General features: G+C 41.5%; 1 protein-coding gene and 1 non-coding gene across 9 annotated transcripts in view; both read left to right on the top strand.

The window, feature by feature from the left end:
* TAOK3 (TAO kinase 3) overlaps nt 1–26,370 on the top strand; it is a 177,294-nt gene extending 150,924 nt beyond the window's left edge. For all 8 annotated transcript variants that reach the window (XM_053587889.1, XM_053587891.1, XM_053587885.1 and 5 more), the window contains 6 exons: nt 3,056–3,184; nt 6,891–7,094; nt 15,796–16,035; nt 17,395–17,607; nt 23,826–24,008; nt 25,017–26,370. In XM_053587889.1, the coding sequence (XP_053443864.1) occupies nt 3,056–3,184; nt 6,891–7,094; nt 15,796–16,035; nt 17,395–17,607; nt 23,826–24,008; nt 25,017–25,178 (1,131 nt within the window). In that variant the 3' untranslated portion in view covers nt 25,179–26,370. The remainder of the gene's footprint in view (nt 1–3,055; nt 3,185–6,890; nt 7,095–15,795; nt 16,036–17,394; nt 17,608–23,825; nt 24,009–25,016) is intronic.
* Nucleotides 1,516–1,627, top strand: LOC128585180 (U6 spliceosomal RNA). Its single transcript, XR_008379915.1, has one exon. It is a non-coding gene; the product is annotated as a U6 spliceosomal RNA (small nuclear RNA).
* Nucleotides 26,371–26,582: the final 212 nt, after the last annotated feature.

The following is a 26,582-nucleotide window of genomic DNA, read 5'->3' as shown; positions in this document are numbered from 1 at the left end:
AATATTAGATATAAGAAGTGGTTTATGTCTATAGGAAAATGGGCCCAGTAATGCTGAACAAAATTAGACTTATGGCCAGGCACGATGGCTCACACCTGTAAGCCAACCACTCTGGGAGGCTAACGTGGGTGGATTGCCTGAGCTCAGGAGTTTGAGATCAGCCTGAGCAAGAGCAAGACCCCATTTTTACTAAAAAAAAAAAAATATATAAAAAAACTATCTGGGCATCCTGTTGGGCACCTATAGTCCTAGCTCCAGAGGCTGAGCTCAGGAGTTTGAGGTTGCTGTGAGTTACAATGCCATGGCACTCTACCCATGGTGACAGAATGAGACTCTGTCTCATAGATAGATAGATAGATAGATAGATAGATAGATAGATAGATAGATAGATAGATAGATAGATAGACAGACAGACAGACAGACAGACAGACAGACAGACAGACAGACAGACAAATAGCTTTGCCTGCCCAGGCACAGGAAATGCTAAACCTGAGTCACCTTCTCCCACCTCTATAAGACTTCCATAGTGTGGAAAAGCAGGGATGGACATATGCTCCCTAGGAACGGAGTGACAGGGGACAGGGTGCCAGGGGTGTCTGAGCAATTAAGCTCTTTCTCTCACATGAAAGGAAACATCAGACTGTAGAAGAATCATTCCCCTAACAGCCATCCATCTAGGAGGCAGTCAGGCATGAAAACCTCTGCCCAGACAGGGATGATGTTCATTAAATAAACCAGTCAGATTCTTTCTTGAAATTTGACTTGGTAAATATGTGGAAAGAATTGTTCATAATAGAAGAATTGTTAATAATGGAAGTCGCAGGTGAAAAGATATATAAAAAGTTGTGTAAAAAGAACCATGAAGCATAAATTCCTTCTCTATCTCCTAAATCTCTCATCTTACAAATGTCCTTCATTTGATGGTTACCAGAAACTTAGATTTGGTCACTTTCAGGAGCTAATATTTATTGGGTTACCCTTTATCTGGTCTGTTTTATCTATTCCCAAAAATATCCTGGTGTCTGACTATTGTGGACTGTAGCAAGTGCCTAAGAAAACAAAATGTCTTTAACTTTCCTGTTATACTTGAGAGGATCCCACTAGGAAATCTGATAGTTGGAGTTTGATCTTTGGACTACAACTGGCCAGTCATATAATATCCATTTTTATAATTTAGCCTTTGAGCAACCAATAATGTGATTTTTAAAACCTTCATTAATGGCTCAGCACCTGTAGTTCAGTGGTTAGGGCGCCAGCCACATACACCGAGGCAGGCGGGTTCAAACCCAGCCCAGGCTTGCTAAACAGCAATGACAACTGAAACCAAAAAATAGCAGGCATTGTGGCAGGCGCCTGTAGTCCCAGCTACTTGGGAGGCTGAGAGAATCGCTTAAGCCCAAGAGACTGAGGTTGCTGCTGTGAGCTGTGACACCACAACACTACCCATGGTGACATAGTGAGACTCTGTCTCAAATAAATAAATAAATAAAACCTTTATTAATAATCCTTAGTTCTGTGCTCACTTCGGCAGCACATATACTAAAGTTGTAATGATACAGCATGTAGTGATTAGCATGGTCCCTGCATGAAGATGACATGAAAATTTTGTGAAACGTTCCATATTATTGGGCAAGAGACATGACCAGGATCTTTTCCCAAGAGGTGAGTGGCCAAGAAACACATGAAGAAATGCTCATCGTCCCTAGTCATCAGAGAAACGAAAATCAAAATTATCGTAAGAGATCACCTAACCCCAGTGAGAATAGCCCGTATCACAAGGTCTCAAAGGGGCAGACTCAAGTGTGGATGTGAAGAGAGGGGAACACTTAAGCACTGTTGGTGGGATTGCAATTAATGAGCCTTTTTGGAAAGAAATATGGAGAATCTTCAAAGAGCTAGAAGTCGACCTTACATTTGATCCCACAACCCCTTCCTAGGTATATAACCAGAAGAAAAAAATAATCATTTTATAATAAGGACATGTGCACCAGAATGTTTATCACAACTCAATTCACAGTTGCAAAGATGTGTAAACAACCCAAGTGCCCATCAGCCCACGAATGGATTAATAAAATGTGGTCTGTGTATATGCCATGAAATACTATTCAGCCATAAAAAGATGGAGACTTTGTATCTTTTGTATGTACCTGGACGGATTTGGAGAATATTCTCCTTAGCAAAGTAGCTCAAGAATGGGAAAGCAGGGTTGGCACCTGTAGCTCAGTGGTTAGGGCGCCAGCCACATACACGGGGCTGCTGCGTTCGAACCCGGCCTGAACCTGCTAAACAACAATGACAACCTCGACAAAAAAATAGCCAGGCGTTGTGGCCAGTGCTCGTAGTCCCAGCGCCTTGGGAGGCTGAGGCAAGGAACTCGCTTAAGCCCAAGAGTTTGAGGTTGCTGTGAGCTGTGTGACACCACAGCACTCTATGGAGGCTAACATAGTAAGACTCTGTCCCAAAAAAAAAAAAAACAGGAATGGAAAAGCAAGCATCCCATGTACTCAAGACTAAATGGAAACTAGTAGATTAACGACTATAATTCCACATGAGAGAAAAACACAATTAAATTCAAGAAGCAGAGAGGGAGAGAGACTTGGTAAGTTCCTCCTATCAGGTACAGCATAGGGATATATGGTACACCTCCTAGGCGAAGGACTTACCTCCAATCAGACTTTACCTTACAAATGCAAACAATGTAACCTAATCATATGTATCCTCATATTAAGAAAATATTAATAATAATCTTCAGTTCTTTTTTGTCCCATGAATTTTTTTGTGTTCAATGAAACATGTTTAAGGTTTACCTTTTTTTCCTCTATAAGTGAGAATGTAATTTTCAGTGGGAGAAATTTCTACCTTTTTTTTTTTTTTTTTTTTGAGATACAGGAGACTCAAAAAATATTTCTTTGTTTTTTTTATTATTTATTTATTCAAAAAAAAATCACAGTATTCAGTGCTTATGAACTCTCCTAATTCTTTGGAGATTATAGACAGCTGAATTTTGTGTGTAAAGAATGGATTTATCCTAGATTGTTATTTGTTATTTTATCAGGCAAAGGTAGCTGCAGCAGATGAGAAGAAGTTCCAGCAACAAATCTTGGCCCAGCAGAAGAAAGACTTGACAACTTTCTTAGAAAGTCAGAAGAAGCAGTATAAGATTTGTAAGGAAAAAATAAAAGAGGTAAGGGTACCAATATTTGGGCTCCCAAGTTGCCATTCAAATGGTTAGAACATAAAATGAACTCGTCTTACACTGTGATCAATATTCAAATCCGGCAAGTTTCAAACTTTCCATTAGAATCACCTAATAAAAATGCTATCAAGGCAGATTGCTAAGCCTACCCCTATATTTTATGATTCAAAACATCTATCCTTATCTGCCCCTAGATTTTCTGGTGTAGAGTTTAAAAACGTACATCACTGACAAGTTCCCAGGCGATGCTGATGCTGCCGGTTCAGGGACCACATTTCTAAACCATGCTTATGTATGTCTTGTTTACTTTCCATACCTCAGCCACAGTGATCTTTTCAAACCTAAGTCTGGTCATACCACCTAATGTTTTTAAAATCCCCTGGCTTCCCTTTGCTCTTAGGACAGACCAACATCCTAGAAGTCCCTCCGCAGGGTGCTCCCAGCCTGCCCTTCCAGTGTCATCTCGCCGGTGCTTCTGCCTCCCCCACCCCACTGTCCGCAGCTGCAGACATCTGTCTTTCAGTTCCTCAATGATCAAGCTCCACCCTTCCCCAAATTATTTGCACATACTATTTCTTCCGCCCCTATTCTCTCCAAGCCCAAGCCCTCCCTGCCCACAACTCTGCTCAGTTAATTCCTACTTCTCCTCCTTGTAAGATGTATGGCTGGTTATAAAGACCTTAACTCACATATCACTTCCCCAGGGAAGCCTTTTCTTACTACCTTAACCAAAACAGATCTCTGGTTTCCTTACACTAGCACTTGGAATAATCCATTTACTTAATGATTGTTTGCGCTACTTACTCTGCGAGCTGGTCAGCATCACAAGACCAGAGGCTACGTCTTTGTTCATGACTATATCCATGCTTCTTGTACATGTGAATATTTGATAAATGATTGATTCTGGAATGTTTGGCTAAAGATCTGGAGTAGACTTAGAGGGTCTTTCCAGAGGAACTGCCGTTGAATCAGACCACATTCCTTCTCTTCTTCTTTTACCAGTGCTAGCGGGTGAACTGTGTGCAGTTCCATAGACTTTGCTTCTCATAAGACTTAGTGTCTCTTATTTGTAGACTTACTAAGTATATATTAAGGTTTAATAAAATTTAATATGAGGTGTTGTTTTAGTATATATGAAATCATGCATTTGAGTGCATATTCTGATATATAGGTTAGTAATTCAGGATTTAGCACGGTTCCTCTACAATTGTTTTTTTAGTTAGGAAGCGAAAGCAAATGGGTTGGGGTGGGGCTTAGGACCTTTTGCTCTGCCAGGTAAGCCACTGGTAATTGTTGGGTGAAACAGGAAATTGTATTTTATCCACTTTGGTGGGATGGGGAGAATCTCTGACACCCTCAGGACTAGAAAACCAGAGTGTAGAGAGAAATAGCACAGCTAAGAAGGTTCCCATTCTCTCCTTTTTCTCTTAGTTATTGGCTTCAGCCTAATTGTTATACCATAATAGAGGAAGGTAGATCAATCACAGAGATGGCCTTGATTTCTCTATAAGAAGTTTTGAGATTTTTCTCAGCTCTCAATACCTTCCTTATGTCTAACTCTGTGTGTCCACTAACGCCTGAAGGCCCCGACTGTGACTACAGCCACCACCTTAGGCTTTTGTAACCCCGAGGTACTTGGAGATTTCATGAACTCTACCTTTAGAAGATTGTCCCACAGAACAGCATCCAAGAGTTCCACTCAGTCCTCAGGCATTAGGCTATTTTTGGTTCACCATATTCTGGTTTATAAGTATAAAAGACCCTGGGCCTAAATGTCTAAGTCTTTCAACATGCTCATGAAGGAAAACCAAGCCTAAAAGCAATCTGAGATAGCCTCAGTGGGCCTGTCTGTGCAAAGCTAACATTACTCCTTACTAATTAATGCTTACCTCAGACTATTGAAGGTGGCATGTATATTTAAATATTGATGTGCTTGAAGGTATTGTTTTGTAATGACAAAATAATCTCCATTATCCCCACTATTGATAGATAACAGGAATGGCTAATACAAAGTGATAAATGGTCCAGAAATAATTCATTCTTGATTTTGGAGTGAATTTCTATGACCGTGTTTGAATTTGGGTGTGTGGTCTAGTGGTTAATGCCAAATCTAGTAGTGAAGTCGTAGCATGAAGAGATGTGTCACTCAGACTTCCTGTTGTGATCCCGACTTACTCCAGGCTGGAAAAAGCACTTTCTCCTGATTCTAAGATTTCAGTCACAACTTCACTGGAACAGGATAGTTGAAAGTTGATTTACAAAGTCTACTTGGTGAAGAGAGAAAATAGTGTATGATGTCCACATCACAAAACATTAAGTAAAATAGATGTCAGCAATGCCAAATATCATAGGTCAAGTTTGTCAGTATGAACAAAGAAGACTACACTGTACTTTCTCCAAACTTACTTTTACCATAGATCAACATCTTAACTGGTCTGGGCAAGGTAGCTCATGCTTGTAATCCTAGCAATCTGGGAGGCCAAGGTAGGTGGATTGCTTGAGCTCAGGAGTTCGAGCCAGAGCAAGACCCCATCTCTAAAAAATAGCTGGGTGTTGTGGCAGGCACCTGCAGTCCCAGCTACTTGGGGGGCTGAGGCAAGAGGAGCACTTGAGCCCAAGACTTTGAGGTTGCTGTGAGCTACGATGGCCAGAGCACTCTGCCAAGGGTAACAAAGTAAGACTGTGTCTCAAAAAAAAAAAATCTTAACTGTTCTTATTCACTGCTTTCCTCCCTCTTCTCAGATGTTATAGAAAAATTATGAATTTTGTCCTTTTGAAAATATAGATGATTTATATATCCTCTAATCCTAAAGGAATAATGCTTCTTTCTGAAATTCACACTAGTGGCACTTGGAATCTGCCCACTTCTCTCAGTCTTTTCACCACCTCCTTTGTCCAAGCAACTATCATCTCTTCCCTTGGACCTTTGCAGTAGCCTCCCAGCTGTCTCCATAGATGTGCTCTTCCCTCCTCTAATCTGTTCCCTACACAGTGGCCAATAATCTTTTGGAAAGGCATCTCAGTATGACACTCTCACATATATAAAATCACATTCGTCCTGTCCTAAAGATCACTGTCCTTATCTTGGCTTATAAGGCCTCCGTGGTCCTGCCTGCCTTGCCAGGCTCGTCTCGTGTCTCATTGCACCAGCCGCCCTGAGCCTCTTTCAGTTCTGAATGGCACCATGTTTTTTCCTTCTCCTTTTCCACCCGTGAACTCCTGCCAGATTTTCAAATTTCAGCTTCATTGTTAACATGATCAAATATTTTTTATTGAACATTCTTATAGGACTAAAGACTTCCTCTTCATAGCAGTTATCACAGTAATTTCTAGTTCATTTCTTGGTTCTTTGATTTATTTTTGATTCTCTACCATAAAGCCCTATGGTTTCAGATACACATGTTCTTTTACTCACTATTGTATCCTGTGCCTTGCACAGTGCCTGTCACATGATAAGAGCTTAGTAAGTTATGTATTGATTGATTAAATAATTTCTGAACGGGGTGGGGGTGGGAATTCAAAGATATGGAAACTCTTAAGTATCCCTCTCACTTTTACTTAATAGGGAAAAAAGAAAGTTGAGAGAGGGATGTGTAACACCAAGACTTTCTGTATTTACATTTTCATATGCTTTCCAAATAACATAATATGCGGCTGCAGTAAGCAACTGGCTTTTTTTGTTATTGTTCTAAAGGAAATGAATGAGGATCATAGCACACCCAAGAAAGAAAAGCAAGAGCGGATATCCAAGCATAAAGAGAACTTGCAGCACACACAGGCTGAAGAGGAAGCGCACCTTCTCACTCAACAGAGACTGTACTACGACAAAAACTGTCGTTTCTTCAAGCGGAAAATAATGATCAAGCGGCATGAGGTGGAGCAGCAGAACATTCGGGAGGTATTTATGAAGTTCACAACTGCTGTCATTGACTTACAAGGCAGTGAGCTTTATGAGGGTCTGACTATGTCTGTTCTCATCCGATCCTATATCCTTAGCCTTTGTAGTCTTTAGCACCATGGCTGACACAGGCCAGGTATACAGAAAATGTCAGGGAATGAGTTTACCATCAGTAAGAGAAAGCCAGCTGGGGCGATGCCTGTGGCTCAGTGGGTGGGGCGCCAGCCCCATATACCAAGGGTGGTGGGTTCAAACCCAGCCCCAGCTAAACTGCAAACAAAAAATAGCCGGGCGTTGTGGTGGGCGCCTGTGGTCCCAGCTACTCGAGAGGCTGAGGCAAGAGAATTGCTTGAGCCCAAGGGTTTGAGGTTGCTGTGAGCTGTGACTCCACAGGGCACTCTACCAAGGGCAACATAGTGAGACTCTGTCTCAAAAAAAATGGGTAAAGGGCAGTGCCTGTGGCTCAAAGGAGTAGGGCCCAGCCCCATATGCCAAAGATGGCAGATTCAAACCCAGCCCCTGCCAAAAACCACAAAAAAAAAAAAATGGGTAAATAAGAGAAAGCCCATTTGCAGAACACGGAGTCAACTTTTTCTAAATAATTGAAATAGAATTTTATTAAGCACCTGTTATAAGCCTATCATGCACTAAAGTATCAAAAGAAGTAACACAGAAACAGAGTTAGTGTGAGTATTCAGCCTGCTTGTCAAGAATCTGTATTTTTGTGACCCCCACATGAAACATTTAAATAATAGTGTGATACCCTAAAATTAAGTATGTTCATTTAGTCATCCAGCACTCATGGGGTGCCTTCTTTGTGCCAGGGTCACCAAGCCTCTGTACTCCCTGTGTTCATGTGGCCCTGAGTCTCAGGAGGAAAAACAGACTAATTACAATATAAATGTTAGGTACAATAATAGACCTAGAAATAAAGTATCAGGAGCTTATAGTTATGAAGGGGATCGGAGGATTCAGAGAACAATGAGACATTGAACATGACCAGAGTTCTGAGCAAGTGGAGTGGAGCGCAAAGCAAGAGTAGTGGGAGCAGACTGCGAAGGGCGGTGTAAGGCAGGCAGGGCATTTCAGCATAAGCCTGAAGGCAGTGCACCCCCATCAGAGGTTTTTAAGGAGGGGAGTGACGTGATGAGACATTTCATTATTTTGAAAAATCAGTGCCTCGGTGTGAGAGAGGGGCTGGGGTGGTGAGATGCAAATGACAGTGACGTCAGCCGGGCTGCTCTTTGGTTCTAACCTGGAAGATGCTACATCGATAGAGAGAGGAGATTAGATCTGAGTGACATTTCTCAAGCAGAGCTGACAGTAATTATGCCCAAATGGATGTGGGAATTTCAGAAGAGAAGTCAAAAATGACTTCCAAGTTTCTAATTTGAGAGGGTCAGATGGATACAACGACATTCACCGAGATAAGGAATAGAGAATGTGAATCGGTTGCAGATAGTAAGTTAAACAGGAAATCACTGCAACCTGGAGTGATCAAATAAAATCTCATAAATGAGCCAGCACATTGGCAAAAATATCTGAGTTTGATTTAAGAAAAAATTGTTAGTCTGCAGGAAGGAAATAAGCATTTCAAACAGAGTTAATGGAAAAGTGAATTGGTATAAGCTTTCTGGAGAGCCATATTCAAATAGGAAAAAGAAAGAGCATGAAGCAAACTAAAATTTACTGAACACATACAATTATAGGCCCAAACTCGGGCTCTTTCTATGTGTTATCTTATTGGAAGAGAGAGAAACTGCTGAACTTTTTTGATTAGCTCAGTGATATTAACATTTCAGCAGTGGGAATGGTTAAAGGGGAGTCTAAACAAGCTCCTTATGGGGGCAATAATTAAAAAAAAAAAAACCTTGAGAAACACAGGATTAGAAGGACAAGACTTAGAGGCAAAGAAATCAGGTTGGTGGAAAGTAGCCGTCCAAAGGGAGGTGGACTAGAACTTAATCTGAAATATGTAGTAAATAAAACTTGGCATGTGATAGGATAGGAGAGAAAAGATGAGGACATAACAAAAATTATTTCTAGGGTTTAAGACTTAGGGAAATGTAGACTTGGTGTAGAAAAAGAGTGGCTTAGAGAGGGGTAAAGAGACTGAGTCAGTGCTGGGCATTTTGAGTTCGGCAAAAATAAAAAATCATAATGAAAAGGTCCGATAGCCAGTTGGACATAAGGTATTTGGGATTCTTTTCATGTGGCAATTATTATTGTTATTCTAATAACACATATTTGGAGGAAAACTGAAGCTAAAGCAACAATTAATGTTAATAAAAGCCGTACAAGATAAGTACTCCCCCAAATGGATAAGAAACTGCATTCGTAACTTCATTGGTATTAGGTTCTAACCAAATGAGCCAAGAATAACTCTGATAGTACTTTTCTTAAAAGCCCAGATTTTTTTCTTTGCTTAGTCTTATTTCAGAGCCACCTTCATGAAAATGTCCAAAGCTTTTCTTTCTGTTTACAAAGTAGTAAAAGAACATTGAAGAGTGCAGTAACACAAGCCTATGATCCCAGCTACTGGGGAGACTGAGGCAGGAGGCTCACTTGAGCCCAGGAGTTCAAGTCCAGCCTGGGCAACATAGCAAGACCTCACCTCTAAAAATAAAAAAACGAAAAAGAAAGGATGGAAAAAAAACAAATAGAGAAAAACATAAAGCTAAGTAGTAAAAGTTCTTTTTAACAGCTTTATCATTAACAGCAATATCATTGACATTAAAAATTACACATATTTAAGGTATACAACTTCATATTTGGATTTAGTATACATTGTGAAATGATTAATACATTTAAACTAATTGACATTTAAGCTGGGTGATATCTGTCACCTCCACATAGTTACCATTTGTGTGCATGGTGCGGCAGAGCGGAGGAAGATTTAAGATCTTTCCTCTTTGCAAATCACAAGTATACAATACAATATTGTTAACTCTTGTCACTATGATGCAGTACATTACATCTCCAGAAATTATTCATCTTGTGTAACTGAAACTTTTTTATCATTTGACCACCATCACCCCATTTTCTCCTTTTTAATAATACCATTCCACCCGAGACAGTCACCAATAATTCCGCACATATTTTTCCTGATACCTTTTCCCTACCTACATGCATGTAGCTTATATGTTATATATTACTTTAACCTTATAAAAATTAGGTACTTTTGTATCAGTAGGGTTATTTGACTTGCAAGCAATAGAGACAAACTCTGGCTGACTTAAGCATGAAAAGGAATTTATTGGAAGACTATGGGGGTAGGTGACAAAGCTGAAGAACCAAGCCGGAAAAGAGGAAGAACCACGCTGGAAAATCATCTTCCATGGCGTAGAGAGCAAGAGCTAATGGATACTTCTCAAGGCACTGTCATTTGGATGTATCTCCTCCAACCATTTTTAATCTTTGTATCATTTCTGTTCAAGATTCAAATTTCTAGGAGAGAGAGAACTTGATTGGGTAACATTTCTAATCCTTACTCAACACTCTCTGATTCCTAATAGAGTGGCATAGTTTCTCAAAGCAAGAGGAACCTATAAACAGAAGTAGGGAAAATGCCGAGCCTGCAAAAAGTATCAGGTGTCCGCTGGAGTGTTTTATAACTTTCCCCCCTATTTACTATCTGACACATGTAGCTCTGCCTCATTCTTTTTAACCTAACAGTATTTTGTTGTATGGCTTTAAAATCATTTATTTAATGAGGCACTTCTCAGTGGACACTTTTGCAATATTACTAACCCTACAACAGAGAATATCTTTGTACATGGATATTTTTACACGTAAACAAATATTCTTGCAGAATGTATGCTCAGATGTGGAATTTCTAGGTCAAAGAATCTATAGATCTAAATTTGTAAATAAATATGGCCACGTTGCCCTCTAAAGGGGCTTATACTCTGAACCATCAAAGCGTAAGAGTGCCTGTTTTCCTATATCTTTGCCTAAACTGAGAATTGGCAATCCTTTTATTGGTTGATTTTTTTTTGAGACAGAGTCTCCCTCAGTCACCCTGGGATTCAGTGCCATGACAGCAACCTCAAACTCTTGGGCTTGAGCAATCCTCTTGCCTCAGCCTCCCCAGTAGCTAGGACTACATGGGCCTGCAATATGCATGGCTTTTTTTTTTTATTTTTTTTGTAGAGACAGGATCTCAATCTTGCTCAGTCTGGTCTTTTTTTTTTTTTTTTTTTAAGTTGGGAATTCATTGAGGGTACAATAAGCCAGGTTACACTGATTGCATTTGTTAGGTAAAGTCCCACTTGCAATCATGTCTTGCCCCCAGAAGGTGTGGCACACACCAAGGCCGCACCCCTCTCCCTCCTTCCCTCTCTCTGCTTTTCCTTCGCCCCCCCCATGACCTTAATTGTCATTAATTGGCCTCATATCAAAATTGAGTACATAGTATTCATGCTTCTCCATTCTTGTGATGCTTTACTAAGAATAATGTCTTCCACTTCCATCCAGGTTAATACGAAGGATGTAAAGTCTCCATTTTTTTTAATAGCCGAATAGTATTCCGTGGTATACATATACCACAGCTTGTCAATCCATTCCTGGGTCTCAGTCTGGTCTTGAACTCCTGAGCTCAAGTGATCCAGCCCCCTCAGCCTGCCAGAGTGCTAGGATTATAGGCATGAGCCACCACACCCAGCCAGCAATCCTTTCAATTAGTGAAAACATTTAAGAAGATCACCGTAGCCTGACCAACATTGAAACCAGGAACTGAAACTAAAACAGCATTTAAATGTCATAGGCTTGAGATCATCTCCAGTTCAAAGTTTGAATTCTAAGTTTTACTCAGCCTTAGTGGGTATGAAGATAAAACATCGGCATGAGCAAGATTAACTGCTTGGAACACAGGGAATGTGATGTACGTGACCTTATAATTCCCAACTGCCCATCACCTATAAAAAGAATAAATTTCAATCTTATCACTTCATAGGGTTGCAGTTGGGATTGAATGAGGTATATGAAATAACTTGTAAAATTGAAAGCAAAAATAATAAATAAAATAATAAAAAATAAAAACTGAAAGCACATTACACATTATCATGTAAGCACAGCACTTCACTCATAGCAAGCTGAGTAATATTTCTCCCATGATTTAAATTATTATAGACAGCTCACATCTTACACCTCAGCAACTCTTACCATGTTTCTCTCACTCTTCTAAATAGTTTATAAAAAATAGATTTAAGATATTACATGCCAGATACTTCTGAATACAGAAAAATAATAATGACACTTATGTGTTCTGAAACATTTTCTTATAGTCTTGCGCTTCATCTTCGCAAGCATGGTAGTTCACAGTGGGTGCTGTTTTTCTCACCCAAAGAAACTAAAATGTAGATTAAGAAATTTGTCTAAAGCCATATCTAATGTGTTCATGGAGGAGCTGAAACTGACTCACACCCTAAGCATTTTTCCCTTGATTCTCAAACTGTAGTATATCAAAATTAACTGGATACCAGTTATAGAGACCAATCACTTTTGTAACCCAGGTGATTCTGACATAGGTCCTCTGTGGACAGTGTCCTGAAACATGGACAGGAGACTCCATTTCCTTTCCAAGGGTCCGTTTGCTTTGTGTCCTTTATTTCCCCTCCCCCAACCCCCATGAGTTTCAAGGCTGTGGGCAGCTTAGACTCAGTTTGGACTCCGCAATTTAGTTACGTGCAAGATGTGTAAATGCCCAACATTGGGACTCCTGGAATTCAAACATCAAAAATGATTTAGTAACCTAGGAACAGAACCTTTATTCATTTAAAGAGCTTCTCTTGGCTTTCTCGGTGTTTGGTCTGGGGTAGCTTTAGTCTGTGAAAAGGGCCCACTGTCCTTTGGTGCCACCTAGGGGCCAGTTACCAGTTTTTAAAAGAAGAAATGTGATGGTTCCAGGTAAAGAGGAAAAATTTAAAAAGGAGAAGAAAAACACAGGAGATGGGGAAGAGATGCACAAAGACATTATCTTTTATTCCTTAAAACAACTTTAAATTGCATTAATAGTTTAAGTATTTCCACACTAGAAAATAAAGCCCATGAAAGGGTAAGATGTACAGGCTCGGCACCCGGAGCACAGTGGTTATGGCACCAACCACATACACCGAGATTGGAAGGTTCAAACCCAGCTTGGGCCAGCTGAAACAACAATGACAACTGCAACAAAAATAGCCGGGTGTTGTGGCGGGTGCCTGTAGTCCCAGCTATTTGGGAGACTGAGGCAAGAGAATCGCGTAAGCCCAAGAATTGGAGGTTGCTGTGAGCTGTGACACCATGGCACTCTGCTGAGGGCAACATAGTGAGATTCTGTCTCAAAAAAAAAAAAAAAAAGAAAGAAAAGGGATGGGTATGTTCATTATTCTGTCCCTAGTGCCTGCAACAGTGCCTAACACGTAGTAAGTGCTCAACAACTATTTGTTGAATGATTAGCTACTGTGTTCTAGTAATATGTACAGTACTGTCTGAAGGATTTCTCTGGAAATGAATAGGGGCCCAAGTATACAAGATATTCTCAATTACACCAATACACAAATATTACTGTGATTTCTATGAAAATACGAATGACTTGCATTTTCTCCCACAGTGGATGCCATCAGAGAAAAGAGGCATCTTCTTGTTCTTCTTTAACATCCAGCTCAAAAGCTCTTTACTTTCCTTGACCCTCTTAGCTAATAGTAATGCCACCCTTTTCAAAAACATTATAGTATAAAATCTTCATCTCATTTATAATATGTATCACTTCCAGCCTTGCTTTCTCTTTTTTCATTTCCTTGTAATAAAGTTCTTTTGTCTGCATGTGAACTGAAATTTATTTGAGCTAGCTTAAGCCAAAACTAGGAAATTTACTATAAAAATATAGGGACTGGGTGCCGTAGCTCATGCCTGTAATCCTAGTACTCTGGGAGGCCAAGGCAGGAGGATCCTTGAGCTCAGGAGTTCAAGAACAGCCACCTAAGCAAGAATGAGACCCCGTCTCTACTAAAAATAGGGGGGAAAGGCTCAGCACCTGTAGCTCAGTGGTTAGGGCACCAGCCACATACACCGAGGCTGGTGGATTTGAACCAGGCCAGGGCCTGCTAAACAACAATGACAACTGCAGCAAAAAAATAGCCAGGAGTTGTGGTGGGCATCTGTAGTCCCAGCTACTTGGAAGGCTGAGGCAAGAGAATTGCTTAAGTCCAAGAATTTGAGGTTGCTGTGAGCTATGATGCCATGGCACTCTACCAAGGGCAACATAGTAAGACAGTGTCTCAAAAAAAAAAAATAAAATAAATAAATAAGAAAAAATGAGGCATTGTGGTGTACACCTATAGTCCCAGCTACTTAGAAGACTGAAGCAGGAAGATCGCTTGAACCCAAGAGTTTGAGGTTGCTATGAGCTAGGCTGATGGCACAGCACTCTAGCCTGGGCAACAGAGTAAGACTCTGTATCAGAAAGGAAAAGAAAAGAAATATAGATAGGAATGTCTTATAAAACCCAATAGCAATAATACACATGGACTTAGAGGAGGGCTTATAACCAACAGTAGGAACTTAGGTATCAGTATATTTCCTGCACTACTTTTTTTCTTTCTTTTTTCTTACTCTTTCTTGCTGTAATCCTTGGCCTTGGTAGCATCAAATGACTACCACATGTGTAGTTTTTATATGCTACTTATTTCCAGCCACACATAGAGATGAACTAGTTCTGAATGTCAATTCCAAATTCCCAGGTTGGGCTACCGTCTACCTCTGACTTGGTCAGCTTTGAGCCGACCATATACTTCAGTAAACGTCTATTATACTTCCTTATGCCAGTGTTAGCAAGTTGCGGACAGAAGTCATATCTTAATAAACATTTTTATGTACCAAGAGCACATGGTTCAGATCTATGTATATAGTGCCATTTAAGAAATATTCATGAACTGGTGAATGAAATTATTTTACTCCTTCTTTTTCTTCTAGTTTGCTTTCCTTTCCCCCTTCCAACAGCAATAAAAAGACAGACATGAATAGAACGGAAAGGAGCAGAGTGGTTAGATCCAGAAATGATCAAACAGACTGTGATAGGAAAGATGAAAGGAAAGAGATCTCATCAGGATTTTTTTCCCCAACATGCCCTGAACTCTGAGTTTTAAAAAATAGATAATTGGCCTACTTCTGATATGGGCAAAACCAGGGTATTTTCCAGAAAGCTAAGGGCATTGCAGTTGTTATCAGTTTAATTCTCACCCCTGACTGCATATTCGAATCACCTGAAGAACTCTTAAACACATTGGCATCAAGGTCCCACCCGAGTTAGTGAAGGAGAATTTCAGTTGTGAGTTGCAAGGATCTTATGTTTGAAAAGTTTCCTCACGTGAGGGCAATCAGGATGGAGAGCATTAATATAGATATCTACACACTACCTCACCTAAGGTTCAAAGCAGCTCAGTGAGGTAAGAGGGTGGTCGGGTAGAACTGATCCCATTTTCTAGATAGTATGGCTATGGTTGCTATGAATGCCCATCTTGCAAGTGGTGGACCCAGGACCAAGCCTAGACCTCCAGGGATCATCCATCTAATCTCATTAAGCCCCGCTGCCAAACACTAATGGGTTTAATTAAGCAATGGTTAGCAGTGCCTCTCCCTTGCCATCCCTCACTTAGTTGTACATTCCTTCCAATTCATCTCCATTCATCTCTCTCCATTTATCTTTTGTTCCCGGATACAGGAACTAAATAAAAAGAGGACCCAGAAGGAGATGGAGCATGCCATGCTCATCCGGCATGACGAGTCCACCCGAGAGCTGGAGTACAGGCAGCTGCACACGCTACAGAAGCTGCGCATGGATCTGATCCGTTTACAGCACCAGACTGAACTGGAAAACCAGCTGGAGTACAATAAGAGGCGAGAAAGAGAGCTGCACAGAAAGCATGTCATGGAACTTCGGCAACAGCCAAAAAACTTAAAGGTGAGAGGAGAGAGCAGGATTTCACTTTCTGTGCTTCTGAACACAACTAGGCTGATTCCAATTGTGGCTTACATATCTGTATGACAGTCCCCAGGGTAATCCTTCAAAATCACAGATTGCTGGACCCTATACCTACTGAACTGGAATCCTAAAGAGGAGGTGCTGGCAAGCTGGTTTGGAAACCATACCCTACATGATCTCTTAATTTGTCTTGGTATCCAATTTCTCTGAGCACTTTATGACCCCCACTTCTTCAAAAGAGAACAAGTAGCATTTCATGGATCTCCCAGGAAATGAGAAAGTTAAACTGGCATTAGCTACTTTGAATGCCACTGGAAGGTAAAAGACCATAAAGCCACATCCCAGCTCAGCAGGAAAGAGTGGTGATGCCTGTCATGGTCATGGGACTCAGGAATGAATCTACATGTATTCACTGGGCATTTACCACGTCTGCACCAGTGACGTTCAGAGAAACTCCTTTGGCCTCCAGCTAATGGCTGTAGGTACTAAGCCTTTGCTATATGTCAGGGAGGACGTTATCATTGTGGGCCCAGAAATGAAGCCAACCTCAGTCACACTGGCCATGCATCTCTTCCAATGAAATCCTAAGCTAACTAGTCATGTAAGTCTGCAGGGTGTTCATGAACTTCAAATGTGACCACGGGGCAACCTGGTGGAATGCCTTTTGGGCTTAAAATAAAATACCCTCTCCTTGCCAAAATGCTTATTTGATATTGCTACATGCAAGCACAACCTCTCAGTGGAGAAAAATAATTCTGAAATCACTTTCCTCTTCCAGTTTATGCTCAAAATCCAGTGGAAACAGATTAGGATGTGAAATATTATCCAGATGTTCTCCTTTATTGAGTTGATAAGAAAACGCTCTAAGCCAGGACGGTAAAAGCTGGCTTATATAATACCACCCACTTTCTCACTTTAAAACAGGGGAAAATGAAAAAAAAAAAAAAAAACGGGAAAATGGTAATAAAAGGGGGGCAAACAATAAACAATAGAGACACTGAAGACTCCGACTAGGAAACCAGAACATAGTTGCCAACCTTTTAACAAGCTAAGTTTCATTATATTCCACAATCTGCTTGGAGTTGTCATCCCCTTGCAACAAACCTTTTTGTTTCTTGAAACCATTTGTAAATTCAAAATTACTTCTATTGTAAAAGGAGTATTGGTAGTGTTAACTGTTGTCTCTGTCTTATTTTCATTTTTATTAATTAGCAATGTGGGTCACTACACCGAAAAATAGATGGTCCCAGCACTTATAGCGTATGCATTACTATAGTGGGAGGCTTTCTATATTTACTGATTTTTCTTTATGTTTCCTTTGTCACTTTTTCCGCACAGGCCATGGAAATGCAAATCAAAAAACAGTTTCAGGACACTTGCAAAGTACAGACCAAACAGTATAAAGCACTCAAGAATCACCAGTTGGAAGTTACTCCAAAGAATGAGCACAAAACAATCTTAAAGACACTGAAAGACGAGCAGACAAGAAAACTTGCCATTTTGGCAGAGCAGTATGAACAGAGTATAAATGAAATGATGGCCTCTCAAGCGGTAAGTGGTTAGGTTTGGTGCCACGGCTTCAAGAGCTTTGGGAATCAAGAATCCAAGATCCAGCCTTTTTTTCCCAAGATGATTCTTGCACAAATTTAGGATATTGGTGTTTTTCTGCCCAAGGAACTGAGGAGATGACGCCACCGAATAAAGCCAAGCCAATGCGGATACTTGCTGGAGTGTGTCTATAAGCTGGAACTCAAGGAGTGACGTGCTTAGTCAGACCTGTGGCACGTAGGGACTTTAAGGGCGAGATGTGATAGATCCATATATGACGTCGCGTGCGCGCTCACCCAGGCTTTACTGACTCCTCTCCCCACAACCAATGTCAGGCACAGATGAATCAGACCCAGGCCTTGTCCTTATGGATCTCACAGTCAAGTGAGGAAGGCAGATACACAGACACATTCATTCAATAAACTCTTACTCAGCATCTGCGCTCAGCATTCCACTGGGCTCAGAGTTAGAGGATGTGCTAGAGAGACAAACTGGTCTCTGTGCCTACACTTTTGTCAGTGCAGCCAAGAGGTCAGATAATTAAGCAATTATACTAAAGTTTAGTAAGTGACTTGAAGTGGGAGGCACTGGGGACAAGGAGCAGGCAAGTAGGAATAACTGCTCTGGTCTAGGGAAGGATTCCCAGAGGGAGCCAAGAGGCTTTAAGGAATTCATTGATGTAAACAGGTTCCTTGAAAATGGGACCTGTAGGTAGTATAAGCAGAGGTCCAAATGATGGAAATGTGTATATGGGGACTGGAAGAACTTTGGCATGAGCCCACAGTTCAAGGGGGAAGATTGTGGAGAGGTCTTAAAAGTCTTGGTAATCCAGGGACAGGAGCTCACCTAGTAATTCAGTGATGATTTCACAATGAGAGGAGTCCTAAAGAGCAATAGTTTACCAAGCAGGCAAAAGGAAAAAGGTTGTTCCTGACAGAGGATATATAGTATATGCAAAGACTCAAAGGTCTGAACGAGGATGGCACTTTGAGAAGCTGAGTAATTGCTGCGGAAGGAGTACAGAATGCTAGTTTAGGGAAAGCCAGTGGGTAGTCGGGGGTCAGATCCTGAGAAGCCAGGAGTTTGGACATTATTCTGTAAGCAATGGGAAGCTGCTGAAGCCTATTTGAAGATAAAAAGATGGCAAGGAGGGGAAGGATTTGAAAATTATAGGAGGTAAGATAGAAAGAACTCAGTGGCCAATTTGAGAGGTTGGTTTAACAACAAAGTGGAGGAGGTCATCATTTTCCCAAGATAGAAAAATAAAAGGAGGGATGAGTTTGGACATCTAGAAAGATAACTAATTTGTGGACATGATATATGAGCTGCATGGGTGTCGAGGTAGAAAGGTCCAGAAAATCTGGACCCGTAAATCTGTAGTTTGGGAGGGATGTCAGGATTAAAGACAAAGAGTTAGACCTCATTGTTATATGGGGCAATGGTGGCTGCTAGGAACAGGGGAGGTCTGTGAGGGATAGGAGATGGTGTCATAGAGGAAGGGAGCTAGGAACAGAGGCTGGTGGACACCAACTGTCCAGGGCTGAGCAGGAGACAGACCAAAGACGATGCATCAAAGATGAAGGAAGGAACAGAAGAGAGCGTGCCACAGAAGGTGGAGCCAGAGTTTCTAACCAAGGACTCCAAATGTTGCAGAGACCGGTTAGAGTAACAAGCTTTGAGGTGTCCTTGGACCCAGCAGTGGATTCGTCCATTGCTTGTCACAGATAGTTGGTGGGGTAGTAGGAATGGGAGACATTATAGTGCTTCAAGAGTTGAGTATAAAGTGGGATAGAAATGATGAGAGAGGCTGCATTTCCTGGGTCCTCATCAGTGAGAGAAAAGAGAGCAAGGGCTGTAGCAAGAGGAGACAGGTAGAGGAAGGTTTGTTAGTTGGGAGAGGTTCAACATGTTGTAGGCCAAGGACGGGAGGTAGTGCATTGTGCATCCATCTGTCCATCCAGCAAGCCTTACTGAGTGACTTAGTGCCTGCATGGTGCCCTAGGCATCTGGGGATACTGGTGGTGAGTATGACAGTCACGGATCATATCTTCGTGGGATTTGCAGAAGAGTAGAGGAAACAGAGTCCATTCCACGTAATGGCAGAGCAGGTGCAAAGTGCCAAGAGAGTGAAGCAGGAGCACTCCCTGGTTCAGAGAGTCAGGAAAGGCCTCTCTGACACAACTGTATGGGCTGAGGAACCACAGGTGTCAAGATGAGGAAGACAGTGGCCCTTCTGAAGAACTCCTATTATATTTCTCGGAGGTGACTAACATGAGAAGACAGGCTGGATCTCACAGGAGCTTGCAGGCTTCGTTAAGAATTCTTGTCTTTATCCTAAAAACAATAGGAAGCCATCAGAGTATTAAGCAGGGGTGTGACATCAGATTGGTGACGTGGAAGGTGGCAAGAGCAAATAGAAGGAGGTGATTTATGGAGTTGCCTTTACCCTCAGGGAGTGGTGGCTAGACCAGAGAGAGGGCAGTCCGGATGAAGGCAGAAGTGACTAAGTTTGGCAGGAGGTAGAGCTGAGGACACTTAGTCATGGATTGAACGTGGAGAATCAGATATTCAGGCTGACTCCCAGTGTCTGGTTTGAGTGAAACGGTAGATGGTGCCATTTACCCATATGGTATAAAGAAGGAAGGGGAGCAGCCTGGGAGCAGAGAGAAAGATGAAGAGTTACTATTTAGTCCTGTTGAGCTTGAGGGCCTGGGAAACATCAGGTGAGGATTTCTCTAGCAGGCCAGATAAGCTCATCCTGACCTCAGAAGGAGGTGTGAAGTAGAGGTACAGGTATGGGAGTTATTTGCATGTATGTGGTGGTAATCGAGGTTCTTTGGATTGTGCTTCCTTAGGAAGAGAGCTTAGAGGAGGAAGACGACCCATTACAAAGCCCTGAGGGACACCCATGTTTAAGGGCCAAGTAGGTAGGGACTAGCTGGAAAAGGAAAGAAGGGGAAGAAAAAACAAGGTTATGATATCTCAGAAAGCTAGAGAAAGACTTCAAGGAGGGGCCATCAACAGTACCCAGTATTGCAGGGAGGGTAGGTAAGATAGGGACCACTTCAGGGTGGTTACCGGTGACGTTACTGTGGGCAACAGAAATAGAGGGGCAGGGTCAAATGAACAAGGAGTTGTGCAGAGAGAAGCTAAATGTAAGGAGAAGGGGACAGAGTTGATGGGCGTAGAGACTGATAGGGCATTTGTCTTGTTAATCTCTGTGTTCTCAGCATCTGCAATGGTGCTTAGAACACAGCAAGTGTTCAACAATCTTGGTAAACATATAAGGAAGATAGGTTAATAAAAAGAGAAAAATGCTCTTCTGAGATGGAGAAGATAAAAGTATCTATGATCATTGCAGATATCCTTTCCGTACTGCTTGCCATGTGCGGGGTGGAGTTTTAAGTGTTCTGTAGGCATTATCTCATTTTGTTTTTGTAAAACACCTTTGAAGTAATTACAACCCTAATTTACCTATGAGGTAATTGAGGTTTATTGACATAAAGTCACTCGTTTAGGGCAGAGTTGGCAAACTTTTTCTGTAAAGGGGCAGAAAATAAATAGGCTTTGTGGACCACAGGATCTGTGTCACAACTACTCGATTTCAGTATTATAGTGCAAAAACAGTTATAGATGATACATAGACAGATGAGTGTATCTGTGTCCAATAAAGCTTTATTTATTAAAAAAAAAAAAAAAGGTAGCAGGCCAGATCTGGCCCATCAGCTGTAGTGTGCCAACTCCTGGCTCAGGGATGGGCTAGAGTCACATAACTAATTAGTAGTAGGCTGGGCGTAGTGGCTCACACCTGTAATCCTAGCATTCTGAGAGCCCAAGGGTGGTAGATCGCCTGAGCTCAGGAGTTCGAGCCCAGCCTGAGCAAGACCAAGACCTCGTCTCTACTAAAAATAGAAAACCTAGCTAGGTGTTGTGGTGGGCACCTGTGGTCCCAGCTACTTGGGAGGCAGAGGCAAGAGAATCGCTTGAGCCCAAGAGTTTGAGGTTGTTATGGGCTGTGCTGCCACGGCACTCTACCCAGGGCGACAGAGTGAGACCCTGACTCAAAAGATAAAATCCTTAGTAGTAGAGCTAGGATTTGCGCCCATTTTGGAGGAAGCCTATAACTCTGTGTGCTTGATCACTGTTAAATTCTGCTGCCTCTGTCACATCTTTTTCTTCAGTTTAAGCCACTTTGGAAAACAGACACAATATTTACGTACACTCTTATAAAAATCTTTTTAATGGATTTGGTATGTGTGACCTTGGGTGATAAATACCAGATATTGGAATTGCCTGTTGATCTCTAGCGCTGGGCATTTATGTCACAACTGGTACAGAACAGCAGAGTTACTGACAATAATAGTAGAATGCCAGAAATAAAAGAAAATGGAGATGTTTCAGTGATCTAAACTGATCATAGGATGAACCTCTCACCCATTTGGCCAAGGCTTATGCAAACAAGTAAGAAAGAAAAGCACTTTCATTTCTTTTACTAGTAAGGAACCTCCTGTGTCTGGAGGGAATCGCTAACAGTCCTGCTGCAGATGCACTGCCTGTTGTGTCTTAAACGTCTTCTTTCATTTATCATCAGGAAAATGAGCAGAGAGCTGTCTATCCTCTTTAGTGGGCTTTAATGAAAACTGGTTAGGATTAATTGTTGGAAGGTACCTGGAAAATATGATTTCACAATTTATGTTCCTTTAATCTCTATAGTATGTTTCTCCAGACTACTAAAGAAGAGACTATGCAGATAACTTTCTAAAGCTACTTTAATACATCTCAAAAAGTCACTTCTCAATCAAGGTATCACGATGTATTTATTGTCAAAAATTGTGCATAAGGTGGAAAGTAAGTATTTTGGCAAGGTGGTCTCTATGGAAACATGTGGATAAACTCAGGGCAGACAAAACTGTCTGATTCAAGGGTTCTAGTCTCATAGTTCTTAGTCAAACTGAGAGCCAACTAAGTCTGGACAAAGCCAAGCCTGGGATGAGGGGGGCAGCCTCCCTAAACACAGTGCTGCTAATGGCCCCAAATCGTCATCTCTGCTAGTTGAGAGGTTGGCATTTCTGCTGGCTGACTTGGTCCACTGCCCACACAGGATCTGGCTTTCTTGGTGTCATCAGACAGAGGTCCCCTACCTACCTTGTATGGTGAAGAGCTCTTGAACCACGTGCATTTTGGATTGGCTTGCTAGCAGGGTAACTTGTGTAGCCAGCAGTGGAGGCCAGCATTATTGCTAAGAGCAAAATAGTACTGTGCTATATTTCTCAAGCTTTATGGATATTGGATTCATTTTTTTTAGAGCCAAGAATATCTAAGTGGTTTTAGGGCTACAGACCTAAATAAGGAAATGACCTAGGCTGTGTCCAACCTGCAGCCCATGGTTTGCATGCTGATTTTTTTTTTTTTTTTTGGTAGAGACAGAGTCTCACTTTACCGCCCTTGGTAGACTGCCATGATGTCACACAGCTCACAGCAACCTCCAGCTTTTGGGCTTACTCGATTCTCTTGTCTCAGCCTCCCGAGCAGCTGGGACTACAGGCGCCAGCCACAACACCTGGCTATTTTTTGGTTGCAGTTTAGCTGAGGCCAGGTTTGAACCTGCTACCCTTGGTATATGGGGCCGGCGCCCTACTCACTGAGCCACAGGCGCCACCCTGCATGCTAATTTTTTAGGACTTTTTTTGCTTATCTGTGGTGTTGGATATCAGAAAAAGTATGCATGGACTTTTTTGTTTTTTTGCTCACCAGTTTTCATTAGTGTTTGTATATTTAATGTGTAGCTCAAGACAACTCTTATTCTTCCAATGTGCAGCACAGAAAAAAATAGGTTGGATACTACTGATCTAGTCAAAACCAAAATAATAACAGCTACTGTTTATTGAACACTTAGTATGCATTGAGAGCCATACAGAGGACTTTCATTGAATTATTTAATCCTCCCAGCAATCTCAGGAGACTACCTCCTAAGCCCAAGGGCTCAATCCCTGGGGTGTATAAGGCACTGTGGTTTCAGACTATACGGAAAAGAATGTGCTTTTAGTAGTTGTAGCCCATTGGGCAGACCTTACTGTTTTTTGATTCCTAACTCTGAATGTACCCAGGTCATCTATGTTTCCAAGGGGACTCATTTCAATCCAAAGAAGCAGCCTCTTGTGGTAGTCAGCAAGGGCCGTAAGTGAGGGGTGCATTACAGTGTGTGTCTTCTGTGCCCACAGTTACGGCTAGATGAGGCTCAAGAAGCAGAATGCCAGGCCTTGAGGCTACAGCTCCAGCAGGAAATGGAGCTTCTCAACGCCTACCAGAGCAAAATCAAGATGCAAACAGAGGCACAACATGAACGCGAGCTCCAGAAGCTAGAGCAGAGGGTGTCTCTGCGCAGAGCACATCTTGAGCAGAAGGTACAAGAGTGTTACCGGAGGTGGAGTGCAGCTGGGACGGGGTGCAGTCAAGGGGTGCTGCCATTTATGGACCCCTCCTTAATTCGAGGAGGATGAAACTAGGCATTTTCCACTTACTACCTGCTTTATGCTCCTAATACCCCCTGAAAGGTAGGCGTCGTGTCCCTGTTCTACAGGCCAGGGCACTAAGGCTCAAAACTGTGAAGTTACTGGGATAATGGTGACCCCACATCCTACTCTGCTAGGAAACCCTCCACCCTCACAGCCAGAGGAATGACACAGGTAGCTGGGGGGTAATGTGACGTGTGAAAGGTACTGTGAGCAAATGGCACGGCTGCCAACAGCACAAGGAAGCCAAAGGCAAAAGGGGCTTTTGGGCTATTTTTTAAACCAAGAGAAATCACGAGCAGGGCACTTGCTAAAAAATTAAAATGAAGATAGGCAGATGTTGCCATGCATACTAAATGTTATTCCCAGTTGAAATATTCATTGCTTTAGATATTCTGGGGACTATGAAGTAGAAAAGATTTCATAAAGCATCTCAAAGCTGTTAAGCATTTATTTACTTAACCAGTTATTTGCACTTTCTTCCAGTTACTTTTCCTGACACCACTGTAACAGACTATTTTCTCAGCTCCTGTTGCAGAACTAAATTACTAATGACCCAGGAGGCGTTTGGCTCTCTATGGGAAAGCAGCACAATCTAATTGTGCTTGAGTGTCTTTGCACTTCTCTTGAGCCGTCTCCTGCTAAGACAAGACAGTGACCTAAATCAGCCCAGCTGCTTGGCTTGGTAGAATGGCATTGCTACCCCAGCGTGGGCCCCAAACGTTTTTATTCTTGTGAGCAGGTTTTAAATATAATTAATTAGATACGTTTATCACAGGAGTCTTTTGGTCTTCCTCAGCCTGGGTCACTCCTAGTTCCTGTGTGTGTGTGTGATGTGTGCACAGGGGTGCCGGGCAGGAGATGCCTTCCATTAACAACCACTCACTGTGCTTATTTCAGATTGAAGAGGAGCTGGCTGCCCTTCAGAAGGAACGCAGCGAGAGAATAAAGTACCTATTGGAAAGGCAAGAGCGAGAGATTGAAACTTTTGACGTGGAGAGCCTCAGAATGGGATTTGGGAATTTGGTTACATTAGATTTTCCTAAGGAGGACTATAGATGAGGTTAAATTTTTTGCCATTTACAAAAAAAAAAAAAAAAAGAAAACAAAAAATTTCAGACCCTGCAAAACCACATTCCCCATTTTAACGGGCGTTGCTCTCACTCTCTCTCTCTCTTACTCTTACTGACATCGTGTCGGACTAGTGCCTGTTTATTCTTACTCCATCAGGGGCCCCTTCCTCCCCCCGTGTCAACTTTCAGTGCTGGCCAAAACCTGGCCGTCTCTTTTATTCATAGTACACGTCACAGTATTGATGTGATTCAAAATGTGTCAGTGAAAATCTTCGAGACAGTTTTAACAAAACCAATAAACCAACAACAACAAAGAAGTGGATGTATATCGCTTTAAGCAATCACTCATTACCACCAATCTGTGAAAGTAAAGCAAAAAATAATAATAATAATAATGCCAAGGGGGAGAGAGACACAATATCCGCAGCCTTACACCTTAACTAGCTGCTGCATTATTTTATTTTATTTTATTTTTTTGGTATTTATTCATCAGGAATAAAAAAAAAAAACAAAGTTTTATTAAAGATTGAAAATTTGATACATTTTACAGAAACTAATTGTGATGTACATATCAGTGGTGACATATTATTACTTTTTTGGGGATGGGGGGGTGGGGTGAAGAGATCTTGTGATTTTTAAGAACCTGCTGGCAAGAGTTTAACTTGTCTTCAGCATATTCTGATTGTATCATAATCATTTTCTGCTGTTGCAGAGGATGTGAATACACTTAAGGAGCTCACAGAATCCCAGTAGCACAAATTGGGCTTTGGCAAATCGTGTATTTTGTGTATAGAAGGAATTTAAGGAGAGGTATTACTTATTTTCATATTGTATTTTAACTGTTTCTCTGATCAAATTTTTTTACTTCCTCCTCCTGTTCCTCCCCACCTTCCTCCTTTTCCAATTCAGTATTTGGAGTTCAACACTGTCTCTCAATCAGATCATCTTGATCTTTTTTCTTTATATCCCTTCCCTTTCCTAAGTCCCATATCTTGGTCATAAATATTGCATTATTCACACTTTCAAACTGTGTATTTTCTTACAATAAAAAATGATGAAAAAAAAAAGGCTTTACTTCTTTTGCATGCACTTTAAAAACAAAACATTTTTCAGGTTCCAAGGAAGAGCATGATAACTGTCAGAGCTTTTAATTATATTTGTAAATAAAAGTGTTCATCACATTGCCTTGCTGTGTTATTGTAGCAGGAGATTTCCCTTCTAGGTTCACCAGTTAATAATTCAGAGGGAGAGCTTCCCTCCTGAAATTGTTCTCCACGGCCTCGGTTGCTCTAAGAAGAGCCATTCAACATTTTCAGGTAAAATTGTGTCTTCCAAGTTTTTCTACAGGGCTGAAGATAATGTTGCACTGTTTGATGTGGGCAAGTGGTCGACT

This window comes from Nycticebus coucang, chromosome 4 (genome assembly GCF_027406575.1).
Source record: "Nycticebus coucang isolate mNycCou1 chromosome 4, mNycCou1.pri, whole genome shotgun sequence".
Lineage (NCBI taxonomy): Eukaryota > Metazoa > Chordata > Mammalia > Primates > Lorisidae > Nycticebus > Nycticebus coucang.
The sequence above is the reverse complement of the archived record's forward strand: the minus strand, read 5'-3'. Positions and strand labels throughout refer to the sequence as shown.